The sequence below is a fragment of the Phyllostomus discolor genome, chromosome 1 (assembly GCF_004126475.2).
Source record: "Phyllostomus discolor isolate MPI-MPIP mPhyDis1 chromosome 1, mPhyDis1.pri.v3, whole genome shotgun sequence".
Classification (NCBI taxonomy): Eukaryota; Metazoa; Chordata; class Mammalia; order Chiroptera; family Phyllostomidae; genus Phyllostomus; species Phyllostomus discolor.
In genome coordinates this window covers 168,880,071-168,906,054 of record NC_040903.2, presented here as the reverse complement: position 1 = coordinate 168,906,054, position 25,984 = coordinate 168,880,071, and the positions used below count along the sequence as shown (strand labels likewise).

The 25,984-nt window shown below is 47.5% G+C and overlaps 1 protein-coding gene across 1 annotated transcript in view; it reads right to left on the bottom strand.

Annotated features, from left to right (window-relative positions):
- Positions 1 to 25,984, bottom strand: part of LIPC (lipase C, hepatic type) — a 122,786-nt gene that overhangs the window by 9,764 nt on the left and 87,038 nt on the right. The window contains exons 3-7 of the mRNA XM_028507032.2: positions 15,957 to 16,144; positions 12,744 to 12,926; positions 12,079 to 12,196; positions 9,617 to 9,850; positions 7,039 to 7,284 (exon numbers count right to left, since the gene is read on the bottom strand). Of these exons, the coding sequence (XP_028362833.1) occupies positions 7,039 to 7,284; positions 9,617 to 9,850; positions 12,079 to 12,196; positions 12,744 to 12,926; positions 15,957 to 16,144 (969 nt within the window). The remainder of the gene's footprint in view (positions 1 to 7,038; positions 7,285 to 9,616; positions 9,851 to 12,078; positions 12,197 to 12,743; positions 12,927 to 15,956; positions 16,145 to 25,984) is intronic.

Sequence of the window (25,984 nt, the reverse complement as noted above, 5' to 3'; positions counted from 1 at the left end):
TTATTTTCTTCTCTATGCTTTTCCACAAGTTCAACATTTTCTACAATAAGCATGTATTCTAATTAGGATCTCACTGGAAAAAGAAAAGCTTTAAAAAGTATTCAGAAAGAAAACGAGAGAACCAGAGCTGTGGTCTTGGCCTTGGAGGAGCTTGCAGCTGGAAAGTCTTGTGTGACACTGGTCACCCTCTGCCTCGTGGGCCCTGGTGTCCAGGTCTTATCTCCCTGAGGGCAGTCCTGGTCGTGTTAATGCTGAGTTCACTGGTCACAGGTCACAGCACACACAGGGCATCTAGGGACTGCGGCAGGGGCTCTTTGTGTGAAAGCAAGGCAGGACTCCTGCCACAATAAAGGCCTGTGTGTGAATAGCACTAATGAGGAAACAGCTTCCACTTGTTGAGATCCTACTATGCATTAGATTACCTGCTAAGTGTTTTACATACATTATTTTTGTCCTCATAACAAGACTAAATACAGACAACATGCTGGTTAGCCTGTGTTTTCTACACTTACCCTTGCTATCTCCACCCACTCTCCACCCAGCTCTGAACCCCAGGATGTGGCCCCATAGACAGCACTGCCTGGCTGCCTTGCAGAGTGGTTTCTGGTTGAGAGTGACCTCTGGGGAGGCACCCGCAGGAGATCAAAGAGAGGCCAGTGTGTTTCTTCTCTGCTCCTGCCTGCTTTGGAACCTGACAACACAGTAACTGCACCCCACGCCTCCACAGCTCCCACTCTCCCGGGCTATTCCCTCGATCTTCCTGGGCTGTTGTCAGATTTGGGGTGCACTGACACTCTACGCTGGTTTCTTTAATACTGCCTGCCAAGCATAAGGAGGCCTGCGCACTCTCTTTTGCTGACCCAGGCCAATGGAGCTCTGTTTTCTGCTGAAACCTAGACAGATAGGGTGTCAACCATCCTGGTAAATTACAGAAAGGAGGCCGAGACTTGGAGGCTGGTTCAAGGTTACCCAGATAGTTAGAAGTGGAGCAGAATTTCAAATGTGGTGTCTCTCTGATTCTAAAAGGCCCTTCCCACTGTCTGCTGGTGCTCTGGTTCTGTAAGCCAAATCCGCCCTTAGAACACAAATGGCAGACAGCCCCCGAAGAAAAGCTGTGGTCAAAACCTGCTCAATTGAAGCCACCAGCACCAAGTGCCTGCCGCTCCCCACCATGGACACCTGTCCTGGGCCATCACAGCTTCAGGTGCTTCCCACCAGTCCCCTGACTGTTAGCCCCTGAGCCGGGATAAATGTTTCCTGTCTCTGTCCTGGAGATGGGTTTCTGTCTTCCTTTGTTCTTAAATTGCCTGTAGGAGGAGATTGATCCCCACGTCTCAGACGCTGCGGCTACGATTGCTTGTATAAAACTTGGATCTGCTTAGATGACAGCGAAGGTTCCTTTAGCTCTCACATCCCATGAAGGAGAGTTCTGTGTTCCTCCTCCTTAACCCAGTGTCTCCCTGGGGGAGACCTGTGCGGGAAAGTCAGAGCTGCCAATGATGCGTGAGCTGTAAGAGTCCTGAGTGAGCTCACAGAAGGTGCACGGACTGCAGCGCGGGGACCGGGGACCGAGGTTGTGGGAGTGGGAGCACCCTTGTGTGCGCACGCGCAGGGGCGCGGCTGCAGAGCCCTCAGCACGTTGATAGCACGGGGGACCCCATGCTACCCACTCCGGGAAAGTCACTGTTTTGGAGAAGCTTTGCCACTGATATTTTTTAAAAGGAAAGGGCCTTCCATACTGAGAACTAATTATTTCTTCTTATTTTGAATTTTTTAATATTTTTTTCTTGGGAAAATAAGACAATTTGCTTATTATCGCTACCCAACCCCTCTTCCAGGACAATGATACTGTTACAAAAATTAAGGAAAAAAGCTTAATTTTACTCATCTTACTTTATGACGTGCTTAATAAGGACTTAAAAAATGATTTAGGGAAAATGCCTTTGATCCTGTGAGTGCAAAGAGGCCAGGACAACACACGCCTCAGTGCAGGCAGGAGAAACTATTTCAGGTCTTACAGATGGAAAACATGAACTGATTAATTAACCCTGAATGAGATCAGGCCAACTGCACCTACAGCAGGGAGGCGAGGCCTCTGAAATTCTGCTCCCCAGACTCCGCCCGGGACCAGAAGCGCTACGAGTCCTGGGCCCCACTCCTGTGTGAAGCCCACTGGTGCCACTTAAGAAAAAACAGCTGAAGTTAATTTTCACAAGGCAGCCACCGTGAGCACTAGGTTGTGAAATTCATAAAGAGAGAACATTTTTATTTTTATTTATTTATTTTACTTTCCTGGAAAAAATGATTCTGAATCATTAGGTATGGGCTCTGGGAGATATTACGACTCCCTTTGCAAACATCAAAGAGGCCATTTTTTTCCCACGTATCGATTTTCTCTGGTGGGGATGGTAAGAATGGGATCTCGTGTGCTTTCTTGCAGCACCAAGGGCTTGCTCCAGGTCTGAAATGCCTCTAACCCAGGAGCAGGCTGCCCATCCCAGGACTGAGAGCCCTAGGGGTGGTACAGCGCAGAAGGCACCCCACCACCACCCGCTGCCCGAGGCAGCCGGGCTGCAGGGTGTGGGGAGGGGCTGCTGGAACGAGCTCAGAGCAGGCACGAAGGAGGGAGGAAAGGGGTTTTGTTAGCGTGTGCATGTGCGCATGTGTACTTAGGTTGGTGCCTACCTTTGGCCTTAACAGTAACCCCCCACTTATGTGATCCCCAAAGCTACAAGATCAGTTGCTTGCCCCTTCTGTGGGTAGCTGCCCCTTCTGCTAGGGGTGGAAACAGGGGAGTATGCATGTGTGCAAGTGTGTGAGTGTGAGTGGTAAAGAGTGCTGTGCTGGTTGCTGCCCTGCTGCCCACCGCTGGTGCTGTGGGGGTTCATGTGGAGGGGGTGATGAGTTCTCTGTTGAGGGACAGGACCCTAGGTTGGAGCCCAACTCTGCCACCTACTGTGGCAGGGTGGAGAGTGCACACTGCCTCTCTGAAGCTTAGTTTCCTTCTTTCAAAAATGGGTGTTAAGTGTTCCCCCACAGATAGGTGTGAGTATGCGATGCGATGGCATTCGTAAAAGTGATGGGTTCTGGAAGGTGTTAACCTTGGGACCCCTGTTCCCTTTATACCTATATGGTTCTGAGCCCCACCCATGGGGGCCGGTCTTAGTGGGTCACCCCATGCCCATCCATACACAATCCCTTTGTGGCCCAGGTAGGTTCTGTCACTAGGTCAAGGTCACATGTGTGGTTGGCGGCAAAGCCCAATTCTGGACACTCTTTGTCCCAATCCCAAGCCTGTACACCCTCTCCTATAAGTATTGTTTCTTCTGGATCTCTCTCTGGAAGTCAGTGAAAACCTTCCAAAGAAGTAGCTGAGAAAAGCCAAAGACACACAGACTCCACAGGACACAGTCCGGCTGGTCATCTCACTGACCAGAAGAAGAGTGCTCTTACCAGCTGGAGTGGCAACAGAAGCAAGGTCCCACTGCTGGCTGAGGAGAGAAAGGGAGGGAGGGGGAGAGGCAAAAGAGGAGAGAGAGGGATGGGGGTGGAGAAGGCCACAAAGGAGCAAGGGCCATGAAAATCAGAGACCTCGGTCAGACAGTGAGTTTGTTACTCACAAATGGTGTAACTTTGGGAAGACTGAACTTCTTTGAATCTTAATTTTTTATTGGAAAATGAATCAATCCTCCCTCTCCCACTGCTGCCCCACTGTCTCTGTCCCTGTCCACCATGATTTCTCGGGTGCTGTGAGGATTAAATACTAAAGGGGATAATTGACCACAGCTCCAGGGGCCACTTCCTTCCCCTTCGCCCCCTGCCTCATCTGACAGCTCCCGGGACCAATTAGATAAGGCACTTGCTAAGCAGAATTTAACTTAATATGGATGCGTTTCCATCCCACCCCGCTTAAAAAAACTGCCTCCCAAACTGCTAAAGGTTCCTCCTGAGAGAATGAGAATGGAAATGGGCAATAAACTGCCTTGTTTCACTCAGGGACTGTTTTCCAGTTCTCCTCTGCTATGGCTGTATTCTCCCAGTGTTTACCCGGTTCTGGCAGACGGTTGTAGAGAATAGATCCTTTGATGGTTTTGTCAAAATATCTTGGGAGCCAGAGGAACAAGGGCCAGGTTAGTCATCCTTTATGAAACTACAACTGGGAGGTGATTTATGTCTTGCCCGGCCAGGCCCTGCACTAAAATATATAGTACAATCAGATGTCCTTGAAAAACACAGATTGTGGGTTCTGTGGAACCAGGGTTGGGCAAGTCTGTTCTTTTATGAGCTGATGCATATTTATCACATACGGGAGGTGGCCAGCGAAACAGGCTCTGGGGGCCCCAGGGGGAGATGACCTTGACCGTGATGGGTAGAGAAGGGTGTAGTTATGGTGGCTTAAATTAAAGGCTTCCTGCCAGCAGCATCCAAAGAACTTTCTGCGGCGACGGAGATCTATTTCTGTGCTCCCTGACACAACAACCGTGTATTTGAGTGCTTGAAAGCTGGCTAGTGTGACGGAGGACTTAAATTTTTGATTTCATTCAGTTTAAATAATTTAAATAGCCACATATGGTTAACAGCTATCATATTGGATGACATAGCATCATACGGATTGCAGCATCCCTGTGAGCAGCTGCTTCCAAACAGGTGGAGTCTCACCTGAGTGTAATTCCCAGCCATTTCCAGGACCACTTGGTGTGACCGCAGGGCTGCTCCTTGCCACCAGTGAGCAGACGGATTGGGCTTGGCTCACTGGAAGGACTGAAGCAGACCTGGGGAGAATCGGGAGGCCTCGAGGGGGGCGGTGTATCACTGAAACCTTGGTGCCTGGCTGCAGGTTTGGGTTCTGACCAGGTTTAGGCTGTCCTGCCTTATAGGCCTACCTCCATCATCACTGGGCCCTGTGGGTCCAGTTCTCATCAAGGTGGGTAGTTGGGAATAAAGAGACCCAAGTGTTTTCTCCAAGGGCTTCATGGCCTGTCTTTCCAGGACAGCACTGAGTACATACCAAATGGCTAGGGCCAGTCTCCCCCAACCCTGCAGAGGTAGGGACTCTGCCTACTCTGGCTCAATTAATGTTTGAAGAAGAAACGAATAAGTGGTCACATCAGTGTTGGTAGCTGATGTGATTCTGCAGTCTCTCTAATAGGAAGGGAGCTCCCACCAGCAGCAGGGGGAGGTCAGGCACCCGGGGCAGAGTGGGGGTGGGGCCTGAGCAAAAGGGAGGAACTCAGCCGGGATTGTGCCTACTGCTCTTTCTTCCACCTCTCCCTTCTATTGACACTCTTTTTCCTCCCCACGGCCCTCCCTCTCTAAGCCCTAAGTCTGGATCAAGCCCCTCACTTCAAATGCACAACCCAGACCTGGAAGGTGAAATATAACCCTTCTTCCCAGTTGATCTCAAGTGGAAAGCAACCCACCCCCTCTCTTCTCCTGCCTCCTTCACTCCACAAACAGGCCGGGGCAGGCTGCTGGGCCAACAACAATCACTCGGCTAGTTGGTTGGAGTCGTGGGTCTAAATGCTGGCTCTGCTAAGAACCCACTTTGTGATCCTGGACAAATGATTTCCTCCCTCTGGGCCTCGGTTTCCCTGTCTGTGAAACTGGCAGGGGTGAACAGTCTCTCGAAATGCTAACAGTCCGGGATTAAAGTAGATCCAGGGAAATGTGATTATCTGAGAAGCTTAATCACTCCAGGCGGCTTTGCCAGTTAAAAGAGGAGCTGCTAACCCAGATGAGTGAGTGTCTAATTGGCAGCCTGTGGTGGGGGAGCCCACCGAAGCGGGAGGCCTTCCCGATTCCCTCACCTGCTCTTGATACTCCCAGCAGCATAGGGGACCCTCTGGTCCTCCAGGTGGGAAAGATCCTGCCCTCATTCCAAGCACTCTCAGAAGCTATTGTGTTCCTGGGCAGCCTGGGCTCAGGGAAGGGAAATCGGGCTGGAGGGCAAAGGCTCAGATAAACAGAGGACTCTGAACCTAAAAAATAAGTCTCCTGGGAGCTTGAACTTGGGAGCCTGATAGTAAAGAGGAACACTGGACTGGGAGTCGGATGTACCTGCCCACAGCCTGGAGTGTGGGCAGGTCACTTCATCCGAGTTTTGCTCTCTTTTAAAAGTGGGACAGTAACCAGCCTGGCTAACCATGCTTGGCTGTGTGGGAACCACCAGAAATAAATGGCTGCATCTAATGTTTTGTATGAAACACTGTGCAAATGGACAGTGGTGGTGGCGATGCATACACCTTCTGCAGGTACGAGGGCTTGCATGGTAATAATGAAACAGCATGACATGGGTTCCTCCCAGTGCAGATGAGCACGTGCTAGGAAAGATGCCAAATCACTCAGGAGCTGTTTTAAGGATTAGGCAGAAATGTTAATGGCAAAGATGCCCCCTGGTTCCCTGCAGGAAGATTTGGGCTTCAGTGGAATATTTCTTTGCTGACTTCAGCCCAAGACATGAGCACAGCTCTTTCTCTGACCTCCTGTTCAACCCAGAGGGCGGCAGGGGCTCTGTTTTTGCCCGAGGTGAGGATCTGATGGGGAAACAGTAGAAGCCGAAAAGCATCTTGGAAAGGCCTCGACCAGGCAATGATATCCTGTATGCTCAGCTGATTGAAACTTTCGGGAAAATGAGGAGCCGCAAATGTAGCCTGGAACTGTTTTTCCATGGGGGTCGGGAGCAGATGAAGGCATCGGGCTGTAGTCTAGGTTTAGAGACACCTCCAGGTCTCCATAACAGAGAGACCTGGGTGGTTGAGGTAACTGTTCAGGGGACCATGCAAATGGATGAAGAGAGGCCAACCCAAGGATTGTTTCAGAAAGTAGTGAGGCTTTTCTTTTAGCATTTGGCAGCATGGTGGCCACATTCTTGGGAAAAGAAAGACCTTGTCAATATCACTGTGTGGAATCTATGCAGTTTCAGAAACAGTAAAATAGAGCCTGAGGTCATTCCAGGAAAAGACTCCAGGGAACTTCTGACCCTTCAGACAGGGCGCTATTTCCTGTCCTTGGTGAAGGCTCCAGGCTACCTGCACTCACCTTTGAAGGGAGATTGGGCTCGAGTCACCAGAAAGAGCTTCTTGCTCTTCTTGCTTTGCCTCTCCTGACGGGTGTGGTAGCCCAGCGTGTTGCAGCGGCCCTTCTTGCAGCTCAGGCACAGGCCCTGGCTGAAGCGGTCCATGCTGCTGCACAGGTAGGCCGTGCTCTGCTGGTCGGCGTGCAGCAAGGAGTCCATGAAGAGGTGTACCGATCGCTCGTGGGCACATTTTATGGTCTGAGGGATAGCTGGAACACAGGGCAAGAAGGACATTATCAACCTTTAAGCCAAAGAATTAAACGTTCTGTTCAAAGAATCACCTTGTTTCACAGTGCAGACTAGCAGCATGTTGGGACAGATGGGTGGGGCTGCTGAGGTCGATCCACTGACAACGGTGTGTGTAACAGGTGACTGAAGACTTCGGGGAGAGTAGACTCCTCTCGGTCACTTGGTGCAGTGGCATAGTCGCACCATGCAACCACAGCAGGCTGCGGTAGGTGTTTTAAAGGGAACCTCAAGGCACTAAGAAACTATGAAATTACTAAGAAAGCAGGGTAGTGTAATTCCTTTTAGAAAAATTCTTGCTCAAATGGTTAAAAATTCACAAATGAGTTAGCTGACAAAGGCTTGTGTGGAATACCTCTTTTCTTAGTGAAGCCAGGGACACCCGGGCTGGGGCACTGGGGGCACAGCCACTGAGCCGAGAGCTGAGGCCCCTCTGACAATGTCTACCTTCTGTCCCAAAGCAGCTGTTGTGTCCCTGGGGTAGCTGGCCTGTAAAACCGGCATGGGACGGGCTTCTGGAAGAACACAGCCCAGTGACCACGTCTGAATGGTCCTAACCCCTCCAGCAAGCTTAGGAGGTTCAGCTACATTTCTTCCTTTCTTTTCTCTCTTTCTTTCCTTTTCTTCCTTCCTTTACTTCTTCCTCTCCAAACATTAACCTAATCTAGTAAATGATTCACAGAGAATGTTGAAAAACCACCATGAGACATGGAAACTGCAGAATGTGAAGGTAGAGCACAGGTAACTTTGTCAAAAACTCTTCCCCCAACATCGGTCACCTTAGCTCTTGGTCACTCGTGGCTGCATTTACCGAGCACGTACCATGAGGCAGGTACTCTGCCTTCACTCACCTGCTCCCTGCCTCTTCGTCCTGCGCTGAGGCAGCTGTTACAAGTGAGGAAATGGGGCTTCAAAGACACTCACTGACTCACTCGGCCTCACCTAGCCTCACCCCAGTCCTGAGGGTGGTAGAACGGTTATCAAGTTGCCTTTCGTTTAGCTCTGGTTGTGAGAGCCACCCCAGAATCACTTGCCAACATAAGGGTGAAGAAAACTGAGAAAAACCACACCCAGGATGTGAATATACTCAGTGAATATACTTGGATCCATCACTTTGAAGTTTAGCACCAAAAAAGCAAATTGCACTCATTGCTCAGAGATGCATTTGCCAGGCAACTAGTGGCATCCTAGAGGTCTGTGCTGAGCGTTGGGAGGTGTGGGTCTGAGAGGCAGGCTGGGGACAGGCAGCCAGAACTGCTGGTGACTGGAGGCGCGATGACCCCAGGGAGATGTAAGAAGTGATAGGGGACGTTCCCAGAGGGTTCTCTCAGGCGTGGGTGGCTGGAAGGCTGGGAGTCCAGCCAAAATGAGATCATGTCGAATGTGAAGGGCATCCTGATATAGGAGGGGTGATGAGGGCGATGCAATCACAAGAGAGTGTGTTCTCAGCTCGATTTTGGATGATTGGTGTGAGACCGGTATGCAGCTGTGGGGGTCTCCAATGGCTTACTGTGAGCTGGCATGGTTTAATTGGGATGATATCTTATAATAATGAGAAATTTGGGATGTCTTTGGAGGCTATGGTAGTTGCTTTTTTAAGTTTTGTTTTTTAACCCTGTGCATGTTATCAGTGCACATGTTACTGTTTCGGATTTGAGAGAAAAGTGGGATCATGGCCCAACTGATGCCATGTCCAGGTTTTGCCCTGAGCTACAGGAAGTCACGCGGACATGTTTAGAGCTGAACTTCGAGTTGAAAGAATCTCAGTACTGTCCTGGAGGATCAGCTGAATAAACTTCACAGAGGTGGAAGAATTTTCACACTCTTGTGAGGCCAAGTATCAAGAAGCTATAATCTAGTAAGTGGGTCCTTGTGTGAGCTGAGAAGTGGAAGCTGCCTGAGTGATGAAGCTCCCTCTGAAGTGCCTTCTGGAGAAGGCGGACGAAACATAGGCATCGGGACTCAACTCTCAGAAGGACTACTATCCCCAGAGAGGCTTTGCACTGAGTGGGGGTAAGAGGTGGGGACTCCTGGTGGTGCCCTCAGTGCATCCTCAGAGCTTAAGCTCCAAGGACCTCTGTCTGATAGGAGGAGTGCCCTGCAGGGGGAACACCAGCCATTACCCACTCCCACAAGCCCTCTCTCTGAATGGACTTGGTGAGCATACACCCCGGGCTCCCATCCTTGCCAAACTCTTCCTGGAAGCCACAGAGCTGATAGATTGCATGGGATGCAGAGGCCTCATGCAAGGTTTGGGGTATAGGCCAGTGCTCTTGGCCATGTCTTCTTCCTTACCATTTAGGCCATGCTTGCTAATGTGTTTGTAGAACTCTAGGAGGTGGCAGCCAGGCTGGAAGGCACCTCCGTTGGGGTAGAAGTCATAATGTGCTATGGGCTGTTTGATGCCCACGCTCAGGCCAATGTGCTCCCAGGTAAAGGTGTGAATGGCGTCCACGAAATTGGCGTCATCTGGTGAAAGACGGTCGCTGGGGGAATTTCCTTCAAACAGAGGGCCCGCGGCATCCAGCCCTAACAGGAAAGCAAGGGCATGGTTTAGGTGGGAACAAGAAGAGGGGAGGAGAAATGCTCTTTTTAGCTTATTCATGTTGTTACACATTCATGGGCTAGCAGGAAGAAGAAAATCCTAGGGCATAATCTTTCTGTAGCAAATCTTGCCACAACCTTTTTTGCAGTGAAACCACAGTAATTCATGGTGCTGAAAATTGAACACAGGCTGGGCATTATCTATGGGGAAAAGAGGTCTGCAGGAAATATGCAGTGATAGAAATAAGGTTATGAGGCAGTGCTTGATTTATTTAAGCAAATCAATTTTAAGTACCTCTCAAGCTACTTTCAAGAGCATCTGTTTGCATGCAAAAAACCCACTGTGCTTATTGTAAGTAGTTTTAACCTACTCATGAAAAAAGAAGTTATTTGCCAGAATGTTGCCTATAACTTCCCTAAACAAGCTGGCTTTTCTCCTACACTAATGTCATTTCATGGGATGGTCCAGAACAGCCTTGGCACGTCCCTGGTCCCTGGTAGAGAAGATACTGAGAGCAAATAGCACCGCTCAAAGCTCCGGTCCTAAAGTGACAGATGTGTTTGCATGAGGCGACTGGCAGCTCCTGGCTGGTGGGAGTTGGGGAGCATCTATGCACTCAAGGTTTTTTCCCTTTCTTCCTTTACCTTCTCGGGAGGGCCCTTTGATGCCCCACATCAGCCCTGCCTTTCATCCCCTAGGGGGGCGGAAGGACTGACAGGAGGCCACGGGAGTGCCTGTTCTCCAGTCCTCAGCACAGTTATAAATGAAGAATGTCTCGGTGTGATTTATGTTCCTTTCTTCATCAGGCTGAGTACAAGAGGACAACAGAGTAATTAGCCATCCTGCTGTCTCTGACATGTGGGCCTGGATAATAATGCTGGATGGGGCCCAGGGTACTAGTCATAGAGGAGATGGTCCTGGGCTTGATCTGGCCTCTGCGATTCTGATCAGTCTCAAGTCCTGATTCCTCGCTGATGGGTCTCCTGGGCCTTCTGGGGAAGGTCTACTTACACCCAGGCCCTTGGGCATTACGTCACAGTGGCGGGGACAGAGTTACTGGTCTGGGGACCAGGCCTCCTCAGTCACCAGCAAGATGAAAAAAAAAGGATTTTCATAATGACAAAGTTACTTGGTTTAAATACCTGCCATTATCCCTATCTTTTTTCATATTAAAATAAATATCTTCTTTTATGAAGTAATGATAACAATAGATGGTATTTAATAGTTGCCAAAACTGTTCTTACTTGATAAAAATAAAAGGTCATAGCAATGCCATTCATCTTAAATTTCCTTTGGATTGTTTTAGCCTGTGAAACATTGTTTTAGCCTGCTGGGTCTTGCAGGATGAGTAGGAGTTTGAGGGTAGATGAGAGCTGGTGAGTGAGTGGCAGAAAGATGTTCCAGGCACAGGGAACAGTACATGCGAAGGCCCAGAAGCACAGGAGGCCACGGCATCTTTGTGAAGTGGAGGAAAATCTGGTGTCACTGAAGCCTAGAGCTAGAGGAAGGGAACTGCTGGAGGAGAAGCTGGAGCTCCGGGGACCTGCACTGCAAAGGGCCTCGCCTGGGCCATTGTGGGGACTTGGTTGGGGAACCATCTTGTCAGGTGTGTTTTTCCTCATGTCACTCTGGGGCAGCACGGGGGTGCGGTTGGGGTCAGAGACACCTGGAGGAGAGGCCTTCTGGTATGTCTTTATCTCTTCCTGGGTACCCAGGGCCATTTCTGAGTTGGTGTAGAGTGTGGGGTGAGGTTTTTGGTGCAGAGCTCTCTCCCTCAACACAAAGGGGGCCCCTGAGTAAGACCCGTGTGTTTCACAAATGCGGAAACTGAGGCACAAACGTGGCTGCTGTTACAGCATACTTAGGGCTGTGACTCTTTAACTTGCTCATGCTGGGTTTTTTAAATTATAAATTGAAAAATAAACTTCCTGCTACAAAAGTGTACAGAAAAATCTACTTCTTAGATCCTATAGGGCCTGACTATGAGAGGCGTCTGTGTGAGGAGTGGAGGCTGCGATTTCTGAGTTCTCTTAGGCAGCAGTCTGTGACAGTGCTTGTGTTTCCCACAGTGCTACAAGCCCTCCCTGGACACCGACCCAGCACGAAAGAAGCTGGGGGTGTGTTCATTAGGAGACTGTTGGAAAAGCAGGTCCTTGCTCCGTGGCCAGATGCATCTGTGAGATTACAGTGGTTAGTTATCAGGCATCGTTACCTGTAATTCTCCCAATCTTGTGCTTTCCGCCAATGTAACTGCCAGCAAATCCTGAGACGTGTGCACCCAGGCTGTACCCAATTAGATGAACATTGCTTCGAGAAAACGGAACAGACTCCTGGAAGACAGCGATAACGTGGTTGCAGGAGAAGAGCTGCCCCGACAAAAGCCTTTGTGGGTCCCACCCTGTTCTCGGCGCCTGATCGCAAATGAGGTGCTTCATTCGTACTCCAGACCCAAACTGGCTTCTTACCTTGTAGACTCTGTCATCTCTCCTTTCAGGCTCAGAGACCTGGGACCCTGCCTAATGATTATGCCTCCCGCCTGCCTGTCTTCTCGTGGGTATGAATGTCCTGTTGGAGCAATCCTGTCGGTAGCTTCTGTGTGGGGATTGCTGGTTTACAGGGTACACAGATCCTGTAGCACATCCAAGGGGTGAACATAAAAGGACTAGTGGATGGGTGGTGGGGGGAAGATGATTCCTTCAAAAGACAGGTGCAAGTGAGGCAGCTGAGAGAGCCCTGGGGCCTGGTCACCGTCTCAGGCCCTTCCATTCCTGTGAGCTTAGCAGGCGTGGTTCTTCTGTCTGGGCTGCTGTTGGAGACCAGCTGAATTCACTTGGTCTTAGAGGAAAGGAGAGGAAGGGAGGTTGGGGCAGGTCTTACCTCTAGCCACCGGATAAAAGCTGCGACCTCCTGTCCCACGAGGCGGGTGTTTTGGACAGCGGTGGCGTAGTGGTTTCGGGCTAGGGTGATCCAGTCTGCCAGCGCCACGTTCACTGGCTGGGCCAGCTGAGACTTCAGCGCGGTCACCATCTGCCAGATCCAGCTTTCCAGAAAGCCGTCCAGCTGAGGGTAGGCCCACAGGGTGGTCAGCTTCACCGGGAGGGGACGGAGGGAGCTTTGCAGTCATTTCCTCTTTTTCCCTATTCACCTTTTTCATTTTCTCCAACTCTTGGTTAACACTGGATCCTTTCTCTAAAGGATTTCCCAACCTCAGCACTATTAACATCTGGACCAGATCCCTGTTCACTGTGGGGGCTGTCCTGTGCATTGTGGGAGACGTAGCAGCATCTGTGGCCTCCACCAGGAGATGCCAGCAGCCACCCCCTGCCCCTGTTATGAAAAACCAAAAATCCTCCTGGCTTTGCCAAATAATTTCTAGGAGCTACACCCCCCAGCCCCTAACTGAGAACCGTTGTCTTAGCATTTCCCTATTTTAGGACTTTCCAAGCCTTAGATCAATGGAAACACCTGTGTAAATCAGTCACTGAACCCCGACCTCTCCTTGGAAGGTCAGCTCTTGGGCCAGCTCCTCCTGGAGGCCTGCTCCACCACACTTCTGAAACCCACTGCGTTTCTTCTCCTCTCCCTCACTGTGCTGGGCTTGCTTCAGAGTGACCAGCTCCATGAGCTAGAACATAGTAGGAGCACAATAAATGTTTACAGGGCACTTCTGATGGGTTCACAGGGCAAACACATTTATGCTGTGTCGTAAAAGAGAAATAGGATTAAGCATAGGGTGGGCAGGTGAATGTGGTGCTGGTTGTGGGCTCGGGGTGTCTAGGGCATCCCAGGCAGAAGGAAGAGCATGGGCAGAGGCACAGAATGACAAAGGGACTGTATGGTATGTCTGGGGAGAGGAGAAAAGGCAGGTGTGGTTGAAGACTAGCCCACCAAGGTGAAGAGCAAAGCTGATGCCTTGACATGTTATCCAGGGTAAGATCCATTTATTTAATAAATGTTTCCCCAGGGCCTTCTGTGTGGCTGTAGCAGCTTGGGTTCAAATCCAGACTCTCCCAGTTGCTAGCTGAGTGACCTTAAGCAAGTGATCTAACATCTCTGTGCCCTAGTTTTCTCATGTGGAAAATGGGGATCAGAATAGGGCCCTCCTTCCAGGACTGTTGTAAGGATGAGATCAGTTAATGGATGCAAAGTACTTAGAACATTGCCTGCAACATAGTAAGCACTCAGCAGATGTTAGTTATTATTTGCAGTTGTGTTATTATTATTACTGATAATGGTAGCTGTATTTCAGTCTGGACAGGAATTTGAGAATGAAGAGCTCATTCTGGTAAAAGGACCCTGCTATCTTCATGTTGCATTTGAAGAAACAAGATATTTCTTCTGTCATTATTTCAGTTAACAAGTATTTTTGGAGCACCTAATATGTAATGAATACTGTCCTAAAGAGGAAGAGGGGAAAGGACACTAGGTAGAAAGCACAGCCTGAGCCAAAGCCAAGGCCAAGAGGAGAAAAATCCCATGGTGCATGGAAGGAGCCACAAACACTTGGGTATTGCTGGAGGCAGGGAGGGTGAGGGGAAGCAGGGGGAGTAGGGGTGAGGCGAGGACAGTGGGAGGCAGGGAGAGTGGGATTAAATGGGCCGATATGTAATGCCAAGGGCCTTGCTCCAGTAGGGCTTCAATGTATGTTAGGCCCCTTCTCTAGGGGTAGAAAAGGCCCCCACCACCTTCACTGCCAGCTCCCATTTCTCTAGGGTGGGACCCTTTTAAATTCTGAGGGGGAACTGCTGGCAGGCTGCAGGAGCCCCTGTGCTATTCTAGGATGACTATAGAAGGCACCCCGCCTTGTGACTACACTCACGAGGCGTCATGTGACTCCCTACTACCTCTCACGGCCAGGCAGGGTCTGTTTTGTTCATGGGAGGCTGTGAGCCTGCGCATAGCGGGCCCTTGGAGAATACTTGTCGAAGGAGTGGTGTGTGGGTAGATGGGCCCATTTTGCTCTCTAGGGTAGAATAGAAGGGGGTTTCAGGAGTATTTCCAACTAGATGGCAGGGAAAGGTTTCCAAGTCATGGAATAGATTCCCAAATCCTGGAAGTTTCATATTGTGAACTTAGCTTCAAATCATGGGTGGGCTGCTAACCAGGAGTCAGAATTTCCTCTTGGAGATAAAGCTTCACTTAGTTTGACTTCAATTATTGCCCACAATATTCTCTACCCCCTTCTTCCATGGAAATAGAATGTTTAGCATCACTAAAAGGCTATACTTGCTCTAAGAGGCTACACATGTCTCAGCTACCTTTCTATTTATGTATGGCCAATGGATGTTACTGGAAGTATTTCACAGACGCTTCTGGGAGGCTAATTAAAAAAAAAAAAAAACCTCTCTTTTATAGCAAAGCCATTGAATTATACACCTTAAATGGATGAATTATATGATATGTGAATTATATATCACTAAAGTTGTTAAAAAACTCTTTGCTCTTTGACTCCTTTGCATATAGCATTTACTACCTGGAATGAAGATGTGATGGCTAGTGCTATAGCTGCCCCCTTGGACTAGGAGGATGAGGCCTACATCTAAGGATGGGAGAGTAGTGAGCTGGAAATGAGCTGGGTCTTTGAGGATTTCATTGACCAAAGCCATTTGTCTAGTTTTAGATTACATATCTCTGACTATTGTGGGAAATGGAAATAAATTCTGACTTGTTTGAACCACTGCTAGATGGGTTTCTGTTATTTGCAGCTGAATTTAACACTGACAGACACAACATTTCATGGAGAGATGACATCTCTGGCTTCCTGACTCCTCCTGTGACACATGCAGCTTCCCCTGCATGGGCTGCAGACCCTACGCGCCCTCACGTGCTGTGCGACCTCTTTGAGTCACATTTTATTATCTGCAGTGTGGAGATAATGATACTTTCCCCTCCCTGCTTACTCATGGAATTGAGATACTCAATGAGCTAATGTGTGGGGAAGCACTTGGAAAATTAGAACGTGCTTTGCAAATAGTATGCATGACGTCGTTATGACCAGCTCCCCATCTTTTCATTAAAATTGAACACACAAGGGACAAAAAAAGGAAAACGGAAAAGCAGAGAGAAAAAGGCCGTGCCGGCGTTTCCTACCGACCACCCGTGGATGATCATCACCAGCGGCAGCGAGGAGTTGAAGCCGCACTGCTGCAGCGAGCCTGGACGGTGGAGCCCGATTTGACAGGGCTCGTTGCTTCCCCTTTCGAAGAGCAGAAATCTTGTCTTCGTCTCCTGCAACGTTTCATTTTCTTCAACAGCTCGAGATCTTCTTCCTAATGGCTCTGGAATAGAAGATTGGACAGTGCTTAAACTGGCGTCTGTTCCGCCTCTGCCAGCTCTGGGGCAACCCGAAGGTTGTGGAGAACACCAGCCCACAGGGTTCCGGTGAGGTGATGGACGTAGTTGTGAGTCGTAGCTTCGGGAAACCCCAAAGAACATTTCAGGGAGAGTGGCCATTCTCTCCTGGGAGATGATGGAGGGTGACCTAGGAGGACCCAGCACAGAGGTGGAGAAGGCCATCTTCCCCCTGCCATCCTGGTGACTGTAGGGCCAGCCAGCCAGACACTAGATAACTCGAGGGCAGTAGGAATAGGAAAGAGGCAATAGGGACAGAGGATAAAAATTTCACCCAAAATCACAATGCCAGTAAGTGATTAAGTCAGGATTTGAACCCATGTCTCTAGACTGCAATTCCCTATGTCCCTATGGAATAGAGCATCTCAGTTAGCTGACTATGCATTCTTGCATGTAGCTTAACTCATCACTGGCAGACACATTATATAATGTGGCCTGGGATGGACCAGGTATGGGTGGAGTGGGGAGGATTATAAAGGGAGTGGTGAATTTTGTGTGATGGGGCATGTCATTCAGGGAGAACTTTTCATGGAAAGTGATGCTAATTGTGGCCTTGAAGGACGAATGAGGGCTTGTATGTGTGTGTGTGTGGGTAGTGGGTGGGTGTGCGAGGGACTTGGTGTTTCCGGGCTGAGGGAACAGTGGAGTAAGGGCTCAGAGGCATGGGACTGTGTGGGCATAAGGAGGCAGGAGAGGGGCCTGGGTGTCCAGAGGGTGTAGGGCACTGGGATGCTGAGGGGTCTGGACTTTATAGTCTATGACAGGCAGTGGCCAAAGGGTTTTCAGCAGAAAAAGATAAAGGAATATCCATTTGGAGTCTTTCAAAGACTGCGTGGGGGTGCAGTAGGGAGAGAAAGATTGCTTTTAAGATTTCACCTGTTTTTGTTTTTCTGAAAGGCCCTCTAGCCTCTTTTTGGGGGGAGCCCCACCCTGCTCCTGAGCCACTTTAGGATGGGAGTGGTCAGTCACCCAACTCTGTGAGGCAGCCCAACAGCTGCTTGGGCCGTTGTGTTGGCTGAACACACACACACCTCTGCTCAGGAGCTGGGTGACGCCCCAGGAGGCACCGGTTTCCAGAGTTGAAGCACCCCAAGACAGCTGACATCTTTTCTGCCAAGATTAGGAATCAGGCCAATTGTCCTCCCTCCCCGACAGCTGAGGGGTGGACACAAGGCTATACAAGCATTTTTTTTGTCTATGAACTAAATTAGGCCAAATTACTAAAGAGCCCGATCATTCTTTCTGAGTACCAAGTCATTCAGCTTCTCAAATGATGAGTCTTGGGCTCTTGGTTTCAGGGCATGGCAGGACCGAGAGATGATGAACCTACCAAGTACAAGGGGAAGTATTAATGAAACCAATTTTCCTACCCAAAGGTTGTTAATTCAGAAGGTTATTAATTCCAAGCAAAGGGCCATGCTCTTTCACTATGATGACAGAATGAAATGCATCATATTTTATTAAAAGGAGATGTGAGTGAGAATCTGAATAACTCCTCTGAGATAATAAAGATTTCTTCTGCCCAGACTATCTGAGCTAGCCCTTGGCCCTGCAAATGTGCTCCCAGTCTGTGCTCCCCATTTCATGGCGCGCTCTGCCCTCCCGCTAAGTGAGAAGCAGGAGTGTCACCTTGACCTCCTGTACCTGCCTGCCAAATAGCCTGAAGCTGCGGGCTCCCACATACCCCTAGATGCCAGGGCCCTAGTTCATGCGCACACTGTTTCTTGCTTGGTTTTTCACAACAGCCTATGTGTGGTCTTGCCATCCTCCTTTGCATGGCTGCTCAAGAATCTTTCTAGAACAGAAATGACTATTAGATCCTTGTGTGACTTTAAGCTTCTTGGTATTGAAGCCAAAGTCACCACCTAAATGATAGTCCCTCATTCTGCAACTCCCCCCCATCTATGTTCTCCAGCTGCCCCCCACTGCCAAGAGGTCCCCCAAATGCCACTCAGCCCTGTACCTCGAAATCTGTCTTCCTCCCCCATCTCTGCTGCTCCCCACAAACTCTGGTCCATCCATGAAAATGGATCTCAGACATCGCCTTCTCCAGGAAGCCTTCTCATCTGCCAGAGGTCATTACTTTCTCTTGTTGCCCCCTCTCTGATCCTCATGTCCTTGTTATGTGGCCTGGTGATCTGTTTGCTTAGGTGTGTGGTGTTTCCTCCACCAGGCTGTGGATTCATGGAGGGTCAGCGCTGGTGGGTGCTCAGTAAATGCTCAGTGATCAGAGTGGAATCTGTGGGATCCAGGCCTCAGATCAAAGGCTGACACTTGATTTGTCATCCATTTATGCATTGGTGCTGAATGTAACCAACTTTCTTTTATTGGGTGGCTGAATAGCTACATCTTCGTTTTAGCATAGCTGACTGGAATGCTAAGAGGACTCCAGGAAAATAAATGGGGATGGAAATAGTACCTGTCTCAGCAAGTTGTTATAAGGATTGACTAGGATGACATCTGTGAAGAGCTCAGAACAGTGCCTGGCACATAATTAGCAGCTATGGAGGGCCATGTGGTTAAAGTAAGTACAGATTGGAGCACCCAGCATCTTGCACTTTTGATCTGTGAAACTGTATCCCAGTTGCCCTCACAGGACCAATTCTGTCTTATATGTGTTTTCTTTGGTTTAAGTTGGGAGAATAGGAACTGGTGATGGGTGTGACATGGAAGAACATTTTCGACTTTAAGGAGTTAACAGAAATTCGTGGTAGAAGAAATTAAGTCAGTAAAACAATGAAGACGGAAACATTCATAGATTTGCACTCTAACATACATAGTGTGTGATCCTCTAAGGCTGCGGGAGGTGGGCCACAGATTTTGTTCTCAAGAACAAACAAAAAACAGAAATAGGAGCAGTAATAGGATTCATGTGTCCCGTTGCCCACACTTTCCTGGCCATGAAGTCTGAGAGAGCTTCCTTATGGGGTACTGTAAAAAGAAGTCACCAGGTGAGACAGGGACCATTGTCTTGAACATCATCCCTATGAAGTAGCAGGTTTCATGTGGTTGACTCTGAGAGTGGTCTGCAGTCCTCATGAAAGCCGTGGCCACAGTGTCAAACAGCGCTTAAGTCACAGTAACTCTCTGAGAGGCTCTTCACTGTGATCTACCAGTCATCCAGTGACTGAGGGAGGCAGGGGTCACTTCAGGTCACACTTGGAGTGGAAGGAGTGGGGCTCTAGAGCCTGCGTGTCTGAGCCTCCGTGATAGTCTGATATTTATTTGGAATGTCTACAATTGAGACTCTATTATATCAATGGTTTTGTGTCCCTCTTCACCTGTCACGATAATTTCTTAGAGCATAACATTCTTCAAAAACATGCTTTTGAAAAGTGGCATAGTTGCTTACTTGTTCCATTATTGTTGGACATTTGGGTTGTTTCTGGGTTTCTTTTTTATTTTTTTCTATTACAAACAATGCTCTGATGACCATTTTTATACATAAATCTTTACCTGAGCCTATGAGTATTTCCTTCATACAGATTTCTAAAAGTAGAATCACTAGCTCCTTAGTTCTGGTCTTATTTATTTCTCTTTTTATATGCATATATATCTAAATTGATTTTCAGCACCTTGTAAGCTAATATTTATTGAGTGTTCATCCTGTGCCAGGCCCTTTTATAACAGTCTTATTTGCATTAACTCTATTAGCTGGTTCAAGCCTCACAACAACTCTGTGAGTGAGCTGTGAGAAATCCTAGGGATTCCATTACGAGGCAGGGAATTTGTTGCACTTGTATTCAGTAGGAGCAGCTCCTTCTCCAGGCACGTCTTCTGAAATCATCATTTTCTCATGTCTTCAGAAGAGATAAAGACACAGCAATGATAAAAATCTGGAGATATGGAAGGAGGCTTAACTTGGGGTGGTAAACACAAGATAGAATATGCAGATGATGTATTATAGAACTGTACACCTGAAATCTATACAATTTCATTAACCAATGTCACACCAATAAATTCAATTAAAAAAAAAGAATCTGGAGGATAGGAGGTGTTTTTGAGAGGGAGAATATTAACTAAGGTAAGTGGTCAAGTCCTTCGAGGGAGTCAGTCCCTGTCACCTGGAAGCAAGGTGACAGGTGGGGGAGGCTTCGTGTTCCCTCTACATGACAGCAAGATCCAGAGGCAGCAAAGCCTCCTCAGATCAGAAGCAGCAGGTGCAGCCATTATGTTTCTAATATTCAGTTCCTTGCAGCAATGATTTCTCTCTTCTTAAGTCAGCCCTCAGGTCTGAGGGGTCCTAATAGTTCATACAAGAACAAATGATTTCATTTTCTTTGGGGCAGGGACATCATTAGGTGGGTGACTGCAGGCAATGAATGAGCTGGCACAGGCGGGAACCAAAGACCCGGCAGCAGAGGCTCCAGTAGGAGTCAGGACCTGGCTTCTGCCTGTGATGCCTGGGCTGGGTGCTTCTCTCGGTTCGTTTGTCAAGCGCCTCCCGTGTACTGGCTGCTGCTGGGGACACACATGCATAAGACAGCAAGCGCAGGTATTAACATGCCCCTCACAGAGCTGTGTGTGAAATATCTTCACATTCGTGATATGAATTGCTAACGTGTGTGTGCGTGCGTGGTTTCCTTTTGTTAACCTGAACTGCTGAAAATATCCCCCGGCCTGGGACTAGAGGGAGAGATCCTCTGGAAGACTGTAATTTCATGATTAGCCTAAGAGCCCTCCAAGCCACGCCCTCTGCTCCGGGTGAAACGAACCTGAGGTGAACAGAGCCATGGCCCCGCCCCTGACTGCTGTAGTCAGGCTCACAATTTGTACGCGAGCAGCACTGACTTCAGAATTTCTAGGATTACAGGTTCATTCTTCCTGGTACCACCAGTTCTGGATCTATAACCAGGTATTCTTCCACAAATGAAACTTGCCTTCAGCTAAATTGTATCTGAAGGAAGTATCAGATTTTCTTCCTTATTCTTTTAAAAATGTAGGTGGCGCACAAAAGCGGAGTAATACCAGAAAATAAAATGTTAAAAAATATACTTGCATTCTCATCATCTTAATGGATTGGCTATTTTCCTGTGTTTCTTTTCTGTATCTAGAAGCAAATATATTTTTCATGTAACTGTGCAACTATAATTGTTTTTTGCTTTTTTCATTTCACATTATATCGTAAAAATCTCTCCATATTCCTAGTGTTCATACTCATCATTTTTAAAGGCTGAGTAATATTCCACGGAGGGGATGTTTTGTAATTTATGATTCCATTTCCCTCTCTGAGACAAGCAGTATGTTTCTAAGTTTTCACCTTCATAAAAAGAGCTGCGATGGACTTCACACACAGCTTTCCTTTCAGAGAATTATTTCCACCAGGATGAATTACCTGGCATGGAATTACTTGGTTAAATGGTGAGGCTATTTTGCTGACATGGGAGTTGGCAATCCAACCACTAAGTCCCTCACAAGGTGTCAGCCACAATTAATACTGACCCAGAGAACCTGTAAGACCCAAAAGTTCTCATGAAAGGTGATGATGGGGTGCTGGGGAGCAGGTGGCGTTGGTCAGGCAGGTTCATGTGGCTGTTACTTTTTGCTAGTAACTCAGAATTCCTCACTTTGTTTGGTCCTCATAACCTAGCAGTAGGTTATCCCAAAAGAAAACTGGGTCTCGGAGAGTGTAAATGTCTTGGCCAAGGTCACAGGAAGTAATTGAATGGAGCCTCATGCCAAGAGCGGCCCCTTTGCAGTCCAGGAAGTTAAAGTCACCCACTGGGACAGACCCATAAACCTCCTTTCAGACACTCGGCACCCCAGAGGAGGCTTGCGGACCACGAGGTCATTGAAATGGGTCTTTTCACAATTGCACTCCCCTGGTCTAGAGCAGCAGTTTTCAGCATGTGGGCTGCAAGAGTTTTCAAAACATGCAATACCCAACTATTTAGTCAGGGGCACTGATCTCATCCCTTAGACTGTCAAATACAAAAAAAATGACAACAGCCAACTAAACAATTCCCATCTGGTGTGAATGCCCTGTCTTGAACTGTAAATATATAGGTCATATAATAGGTCAATAGCATCTTATTGGTTATGTCGCATGATAAGCTTGTGTCTGATTGGTTAATTCTTGGTAACAGAAATCCTTATACACAAATATAGGCACCTGATTTTTTAAACAGTCATTCTGGAACAAGAGGTGTAGGTAATTACTATTTTTTTTGTAAATAAATCAAAATTATACCTATTTTTGTCACATTGCTGGCAAAAATTATAACATTTTTTGTGTGTCTTAGAATTTTAGTAATTAGTTTATTGTGCCATGAGATGAGAAAAGTTGAAAATCACTGATCCAGAGTGTGACTGTATTGAATTGCATTTGATTGCATTTATGTGTTGACTTAAAGGAGAGCGCAGAGCCTGAAGTGAAGGCCTGTCACATGAGGCAAGCAGCTGAGCACATTATTGTTTGGGTCTGCTGTACCTGCTTGCAGAGACAATGTGCCTTCAGGTGCTTAGAAGTATTTCATATTTAGCTATTGGTGGATTAGACGTGATTGTGTGTTGGCAGATCTCTGTGAGCTCCTAGTTTCTTGTTAACTTATCCTGGTTGACTTTCAGCAAGTCATTTAACTTTCTAGCCCTCAGTTTCTTCAACTGGAAGATGAGGAGTTTGGACCAGCTGGCTCTGAGACCCCCATAGTGATACAGTGAGATGTCCTTGAGTCCTTGAGTAAGCTGGATGAGGGTTCTAGGCCTGGCTTTTCTTCCAAACCAGCTAGACATCATTTTCTTTTTTCTTAAATTATATTTATTGATTACGTTATTAAAGTTATCCTAATTTTTTTCCCTTTTGCCCCTCTCCACCAAGCATCCCCCACTCCCTCAGGCAATCCCCAAATCATTGTTCATGTCCATGAGTCATATGTATAAGTTCTTTGGCTACTCCATTTCCTACATTGTACTTTACATCCCCATGGCTATTCTGTAACTACCTATTAGCACTTAATCTCATCACCTCTTCACCCATTCCCCCACACTCCCCTTCCATCTGGCAACCATCAAAATGCATTCTGTGTCCATGATTCTGTCTCTGTTCTTCTATTTGCTTAGTTTGTTTTTTAGATTCATTTGTTGATAGGTATGTATTTATTGCTATTTTATTGTTCATAGTTTCGATCTTTTTCTTTAAAAAGTCCCTTTAACATTTCATAGAATACTGGTTTGGTGATGATGAACTCCTTTAGTTTTTTTTCTTGTCTGGGAAGCTGTTTATTTGCCCTTCAATTCTAAATGATAGCTTTGCTGGGTAGAACAATCTTGGCTGTAAGTCTCTGTTTTTCATGACTTTGAATATGTCTTACCAATCCCTTCTAGCCTGTATAGTTTCTTTTGAGAAATCCAATGGCAGTCTTATGGGAACTCCCCTGTAGGTAACTAACTGCTTTTCTCTTGCTGCTTTGAAGATTCTCTTTGTCTTTAACCTTTGACATTTTAATTATGATGCGTCTTGTAGTGGGCCTCTTTGCATCCATTTTGTTTGGGACTTTCTGTGCTCCCTGGACTTGCATGTCTATTTCTTTCACCAAATTAGGGAAATTTTTTTCATCATTTTTTCAAATAGATTTCCAGTTTCTTGCCCTTTCTCTTCTCCTTCTGGCACCCTTATGAGGCAAATGTTGGACCTCTTGAAGTTGTCCCAGAGGCTGCTTACAATATCCTCATTTTGGGGGGATTCTTTTTACTTCTTGTTGTTCCAGTTGGTTGGTTTTTTTCTTCCTTATGTTCCAAATCATTGATTTGATTTTTAGTTTCATTCACTCTACTGTTGTTTCCCTGTAAATTGTTCTTTATTTCAATTAGTGAATCCTTCATCTGACTGGATCTTTTTTATGCTGCTGAGGTCCTCACTAAGTTCCTGCCACATCCTTATAACCAGTGTTTTGCACTCTGCATCTGATAGATTGTGTATCTCCATTTTGTTTAATTTTTTTTTTTTCTGGAGTTTTGATCTGTTCTTTGATCTGGGCCATATTTTTTTGTCTCCTCACTTTGTCAGCCTCCCTGTGTTTGTTTCTATGTATTAGGTAAGCTGCTATGACTCCCTGTCTTCGCAGCATGGCCAAATCTAGTAGGTGTCCTGTAGGGTCCAGTGACTTCTATTACAGTTGCTGGGTACTTGAAGTGTGCCCTTTGTGTGGGCTGAGTACACGCTCCTTTTGTAGTTGAGATATGGTTGCTGTTGGCAAGTCCATGGAAGAGATTTAGCCAGGTCAGTCAGTTGCACGGATTGACTGTGACCATTAACCACAAACCCTTGACCTCCATGGAGGGTCAGCTGTGCAGAGGCAGGGTGGTGTTGCTCCAATGTGATCTGTAGCTGTCCACTGGGTGTGCAGGCTCTGGAGTTTTTAAGGTGGTGTAGGCCAAGGTCAGTCCCAACCTTTGTTTTGCCTGGGGCCACCCTGCTGGAACTGTAAAGCAGTCCGAGATGGCTGCTACTTTGCTGGGTTTAGAGATTCCCAGGTGAAGCCAAGAAATGAATCTAGGCTGGCTGCTGCTAATGCCATGTTGAGGCCACTTAGCAAGAGGTATTAGGGCTATTGGCTCACTGAGGCTGGCTGTTGCTTGTTTGAAAGGACTTAGGAAGTTGTGAAGCATGAGCCAAGACCAGCCATTCATATGGAAAAACCACTGTTAACAGCTGTAAGTTAGGTGGGATGGAGCCTCAGGGGATCTCTAGGGCATGGCAAATGGTGATACAGTCTCAGATCTGGCACCTGCCTTCCGGCTCTGTGGGGAAGGTTCAGAAAAGGGACAATGGCCTCTGCCCACGTTTCTGTCTGGGAGAAAGCTATTCCCCAGCTCCCACCTTGATGCCAGATACTTCAGTTTATCCCTGTATGCCATTGGTGCCTTTCAAGCTGCTACCCTGTTGGTGGAGCTCAGAGGGAGTGAGTCTGAGTGAGTCTGTGTGTGGGTTTTTTAAGAGGAACTGCTTGAGACTTGAGAAGTTTCTTCCACCAACTCAATCTCCACTGGTGTTTGCAGCCAGAAGTTATGGGGACTTATCTTCCTGGCACAGAACCCTTGGCTGAGGGGCCTGGTGTGGGACTGGGACTTTTTGCTGCTAAGATGTCTCTCCTGGACTTTTACCCATCACACATGCATGTGGGACCAGTTCATTTCATATCTCTACCCCCTTACCAATCAGGATGGATATGGTTTCTTTAATTACATAGTTGTCAGACTTCCATTTGACTCAAGGAAATATTCCTGACCGACCAACACCTGAGTGTTCCTGGGGCTTCCCTGTGTTGTGGCCTGGGGCTGAATGCACAGGTCCTTGGCTGCTCTTAGACTGTCCATATTAGAGACTGAGGGCCCACCATGAACCCATTCATTCATGTATTCATTTGTCCATTCCACCACACATTTAGTGAGCACCTACTATGTGCTAGGATCATGCTTAATATTGTAGATACAGCAAGAGTAAATGAGGAGCACTTTTTTGTTTACTTGCTTTCAAGAAGATCATGGTCATATGGTGGAGGCAAGTAAATAGACAATTATTATACCTCTTGGTGTTTCTCTTTTAAAATATATTTTATTGATTATGTTATTACAATTGTTTCAGTTTTTCCCCAGTTTGGCCCCCTCTCCAGTACCACAAATTTCCTCCAACAATCCCCGCCTTAGTCCATGGGTCATGCATATAGGTCTTTGGCTACTCCATTTCCTATACTGTTCCTAATATTCCCCTGTCTGTTCTGCAGCTACCAATGTGCAGTTCTTAATCCCTGCACATTTTCTCACATTCT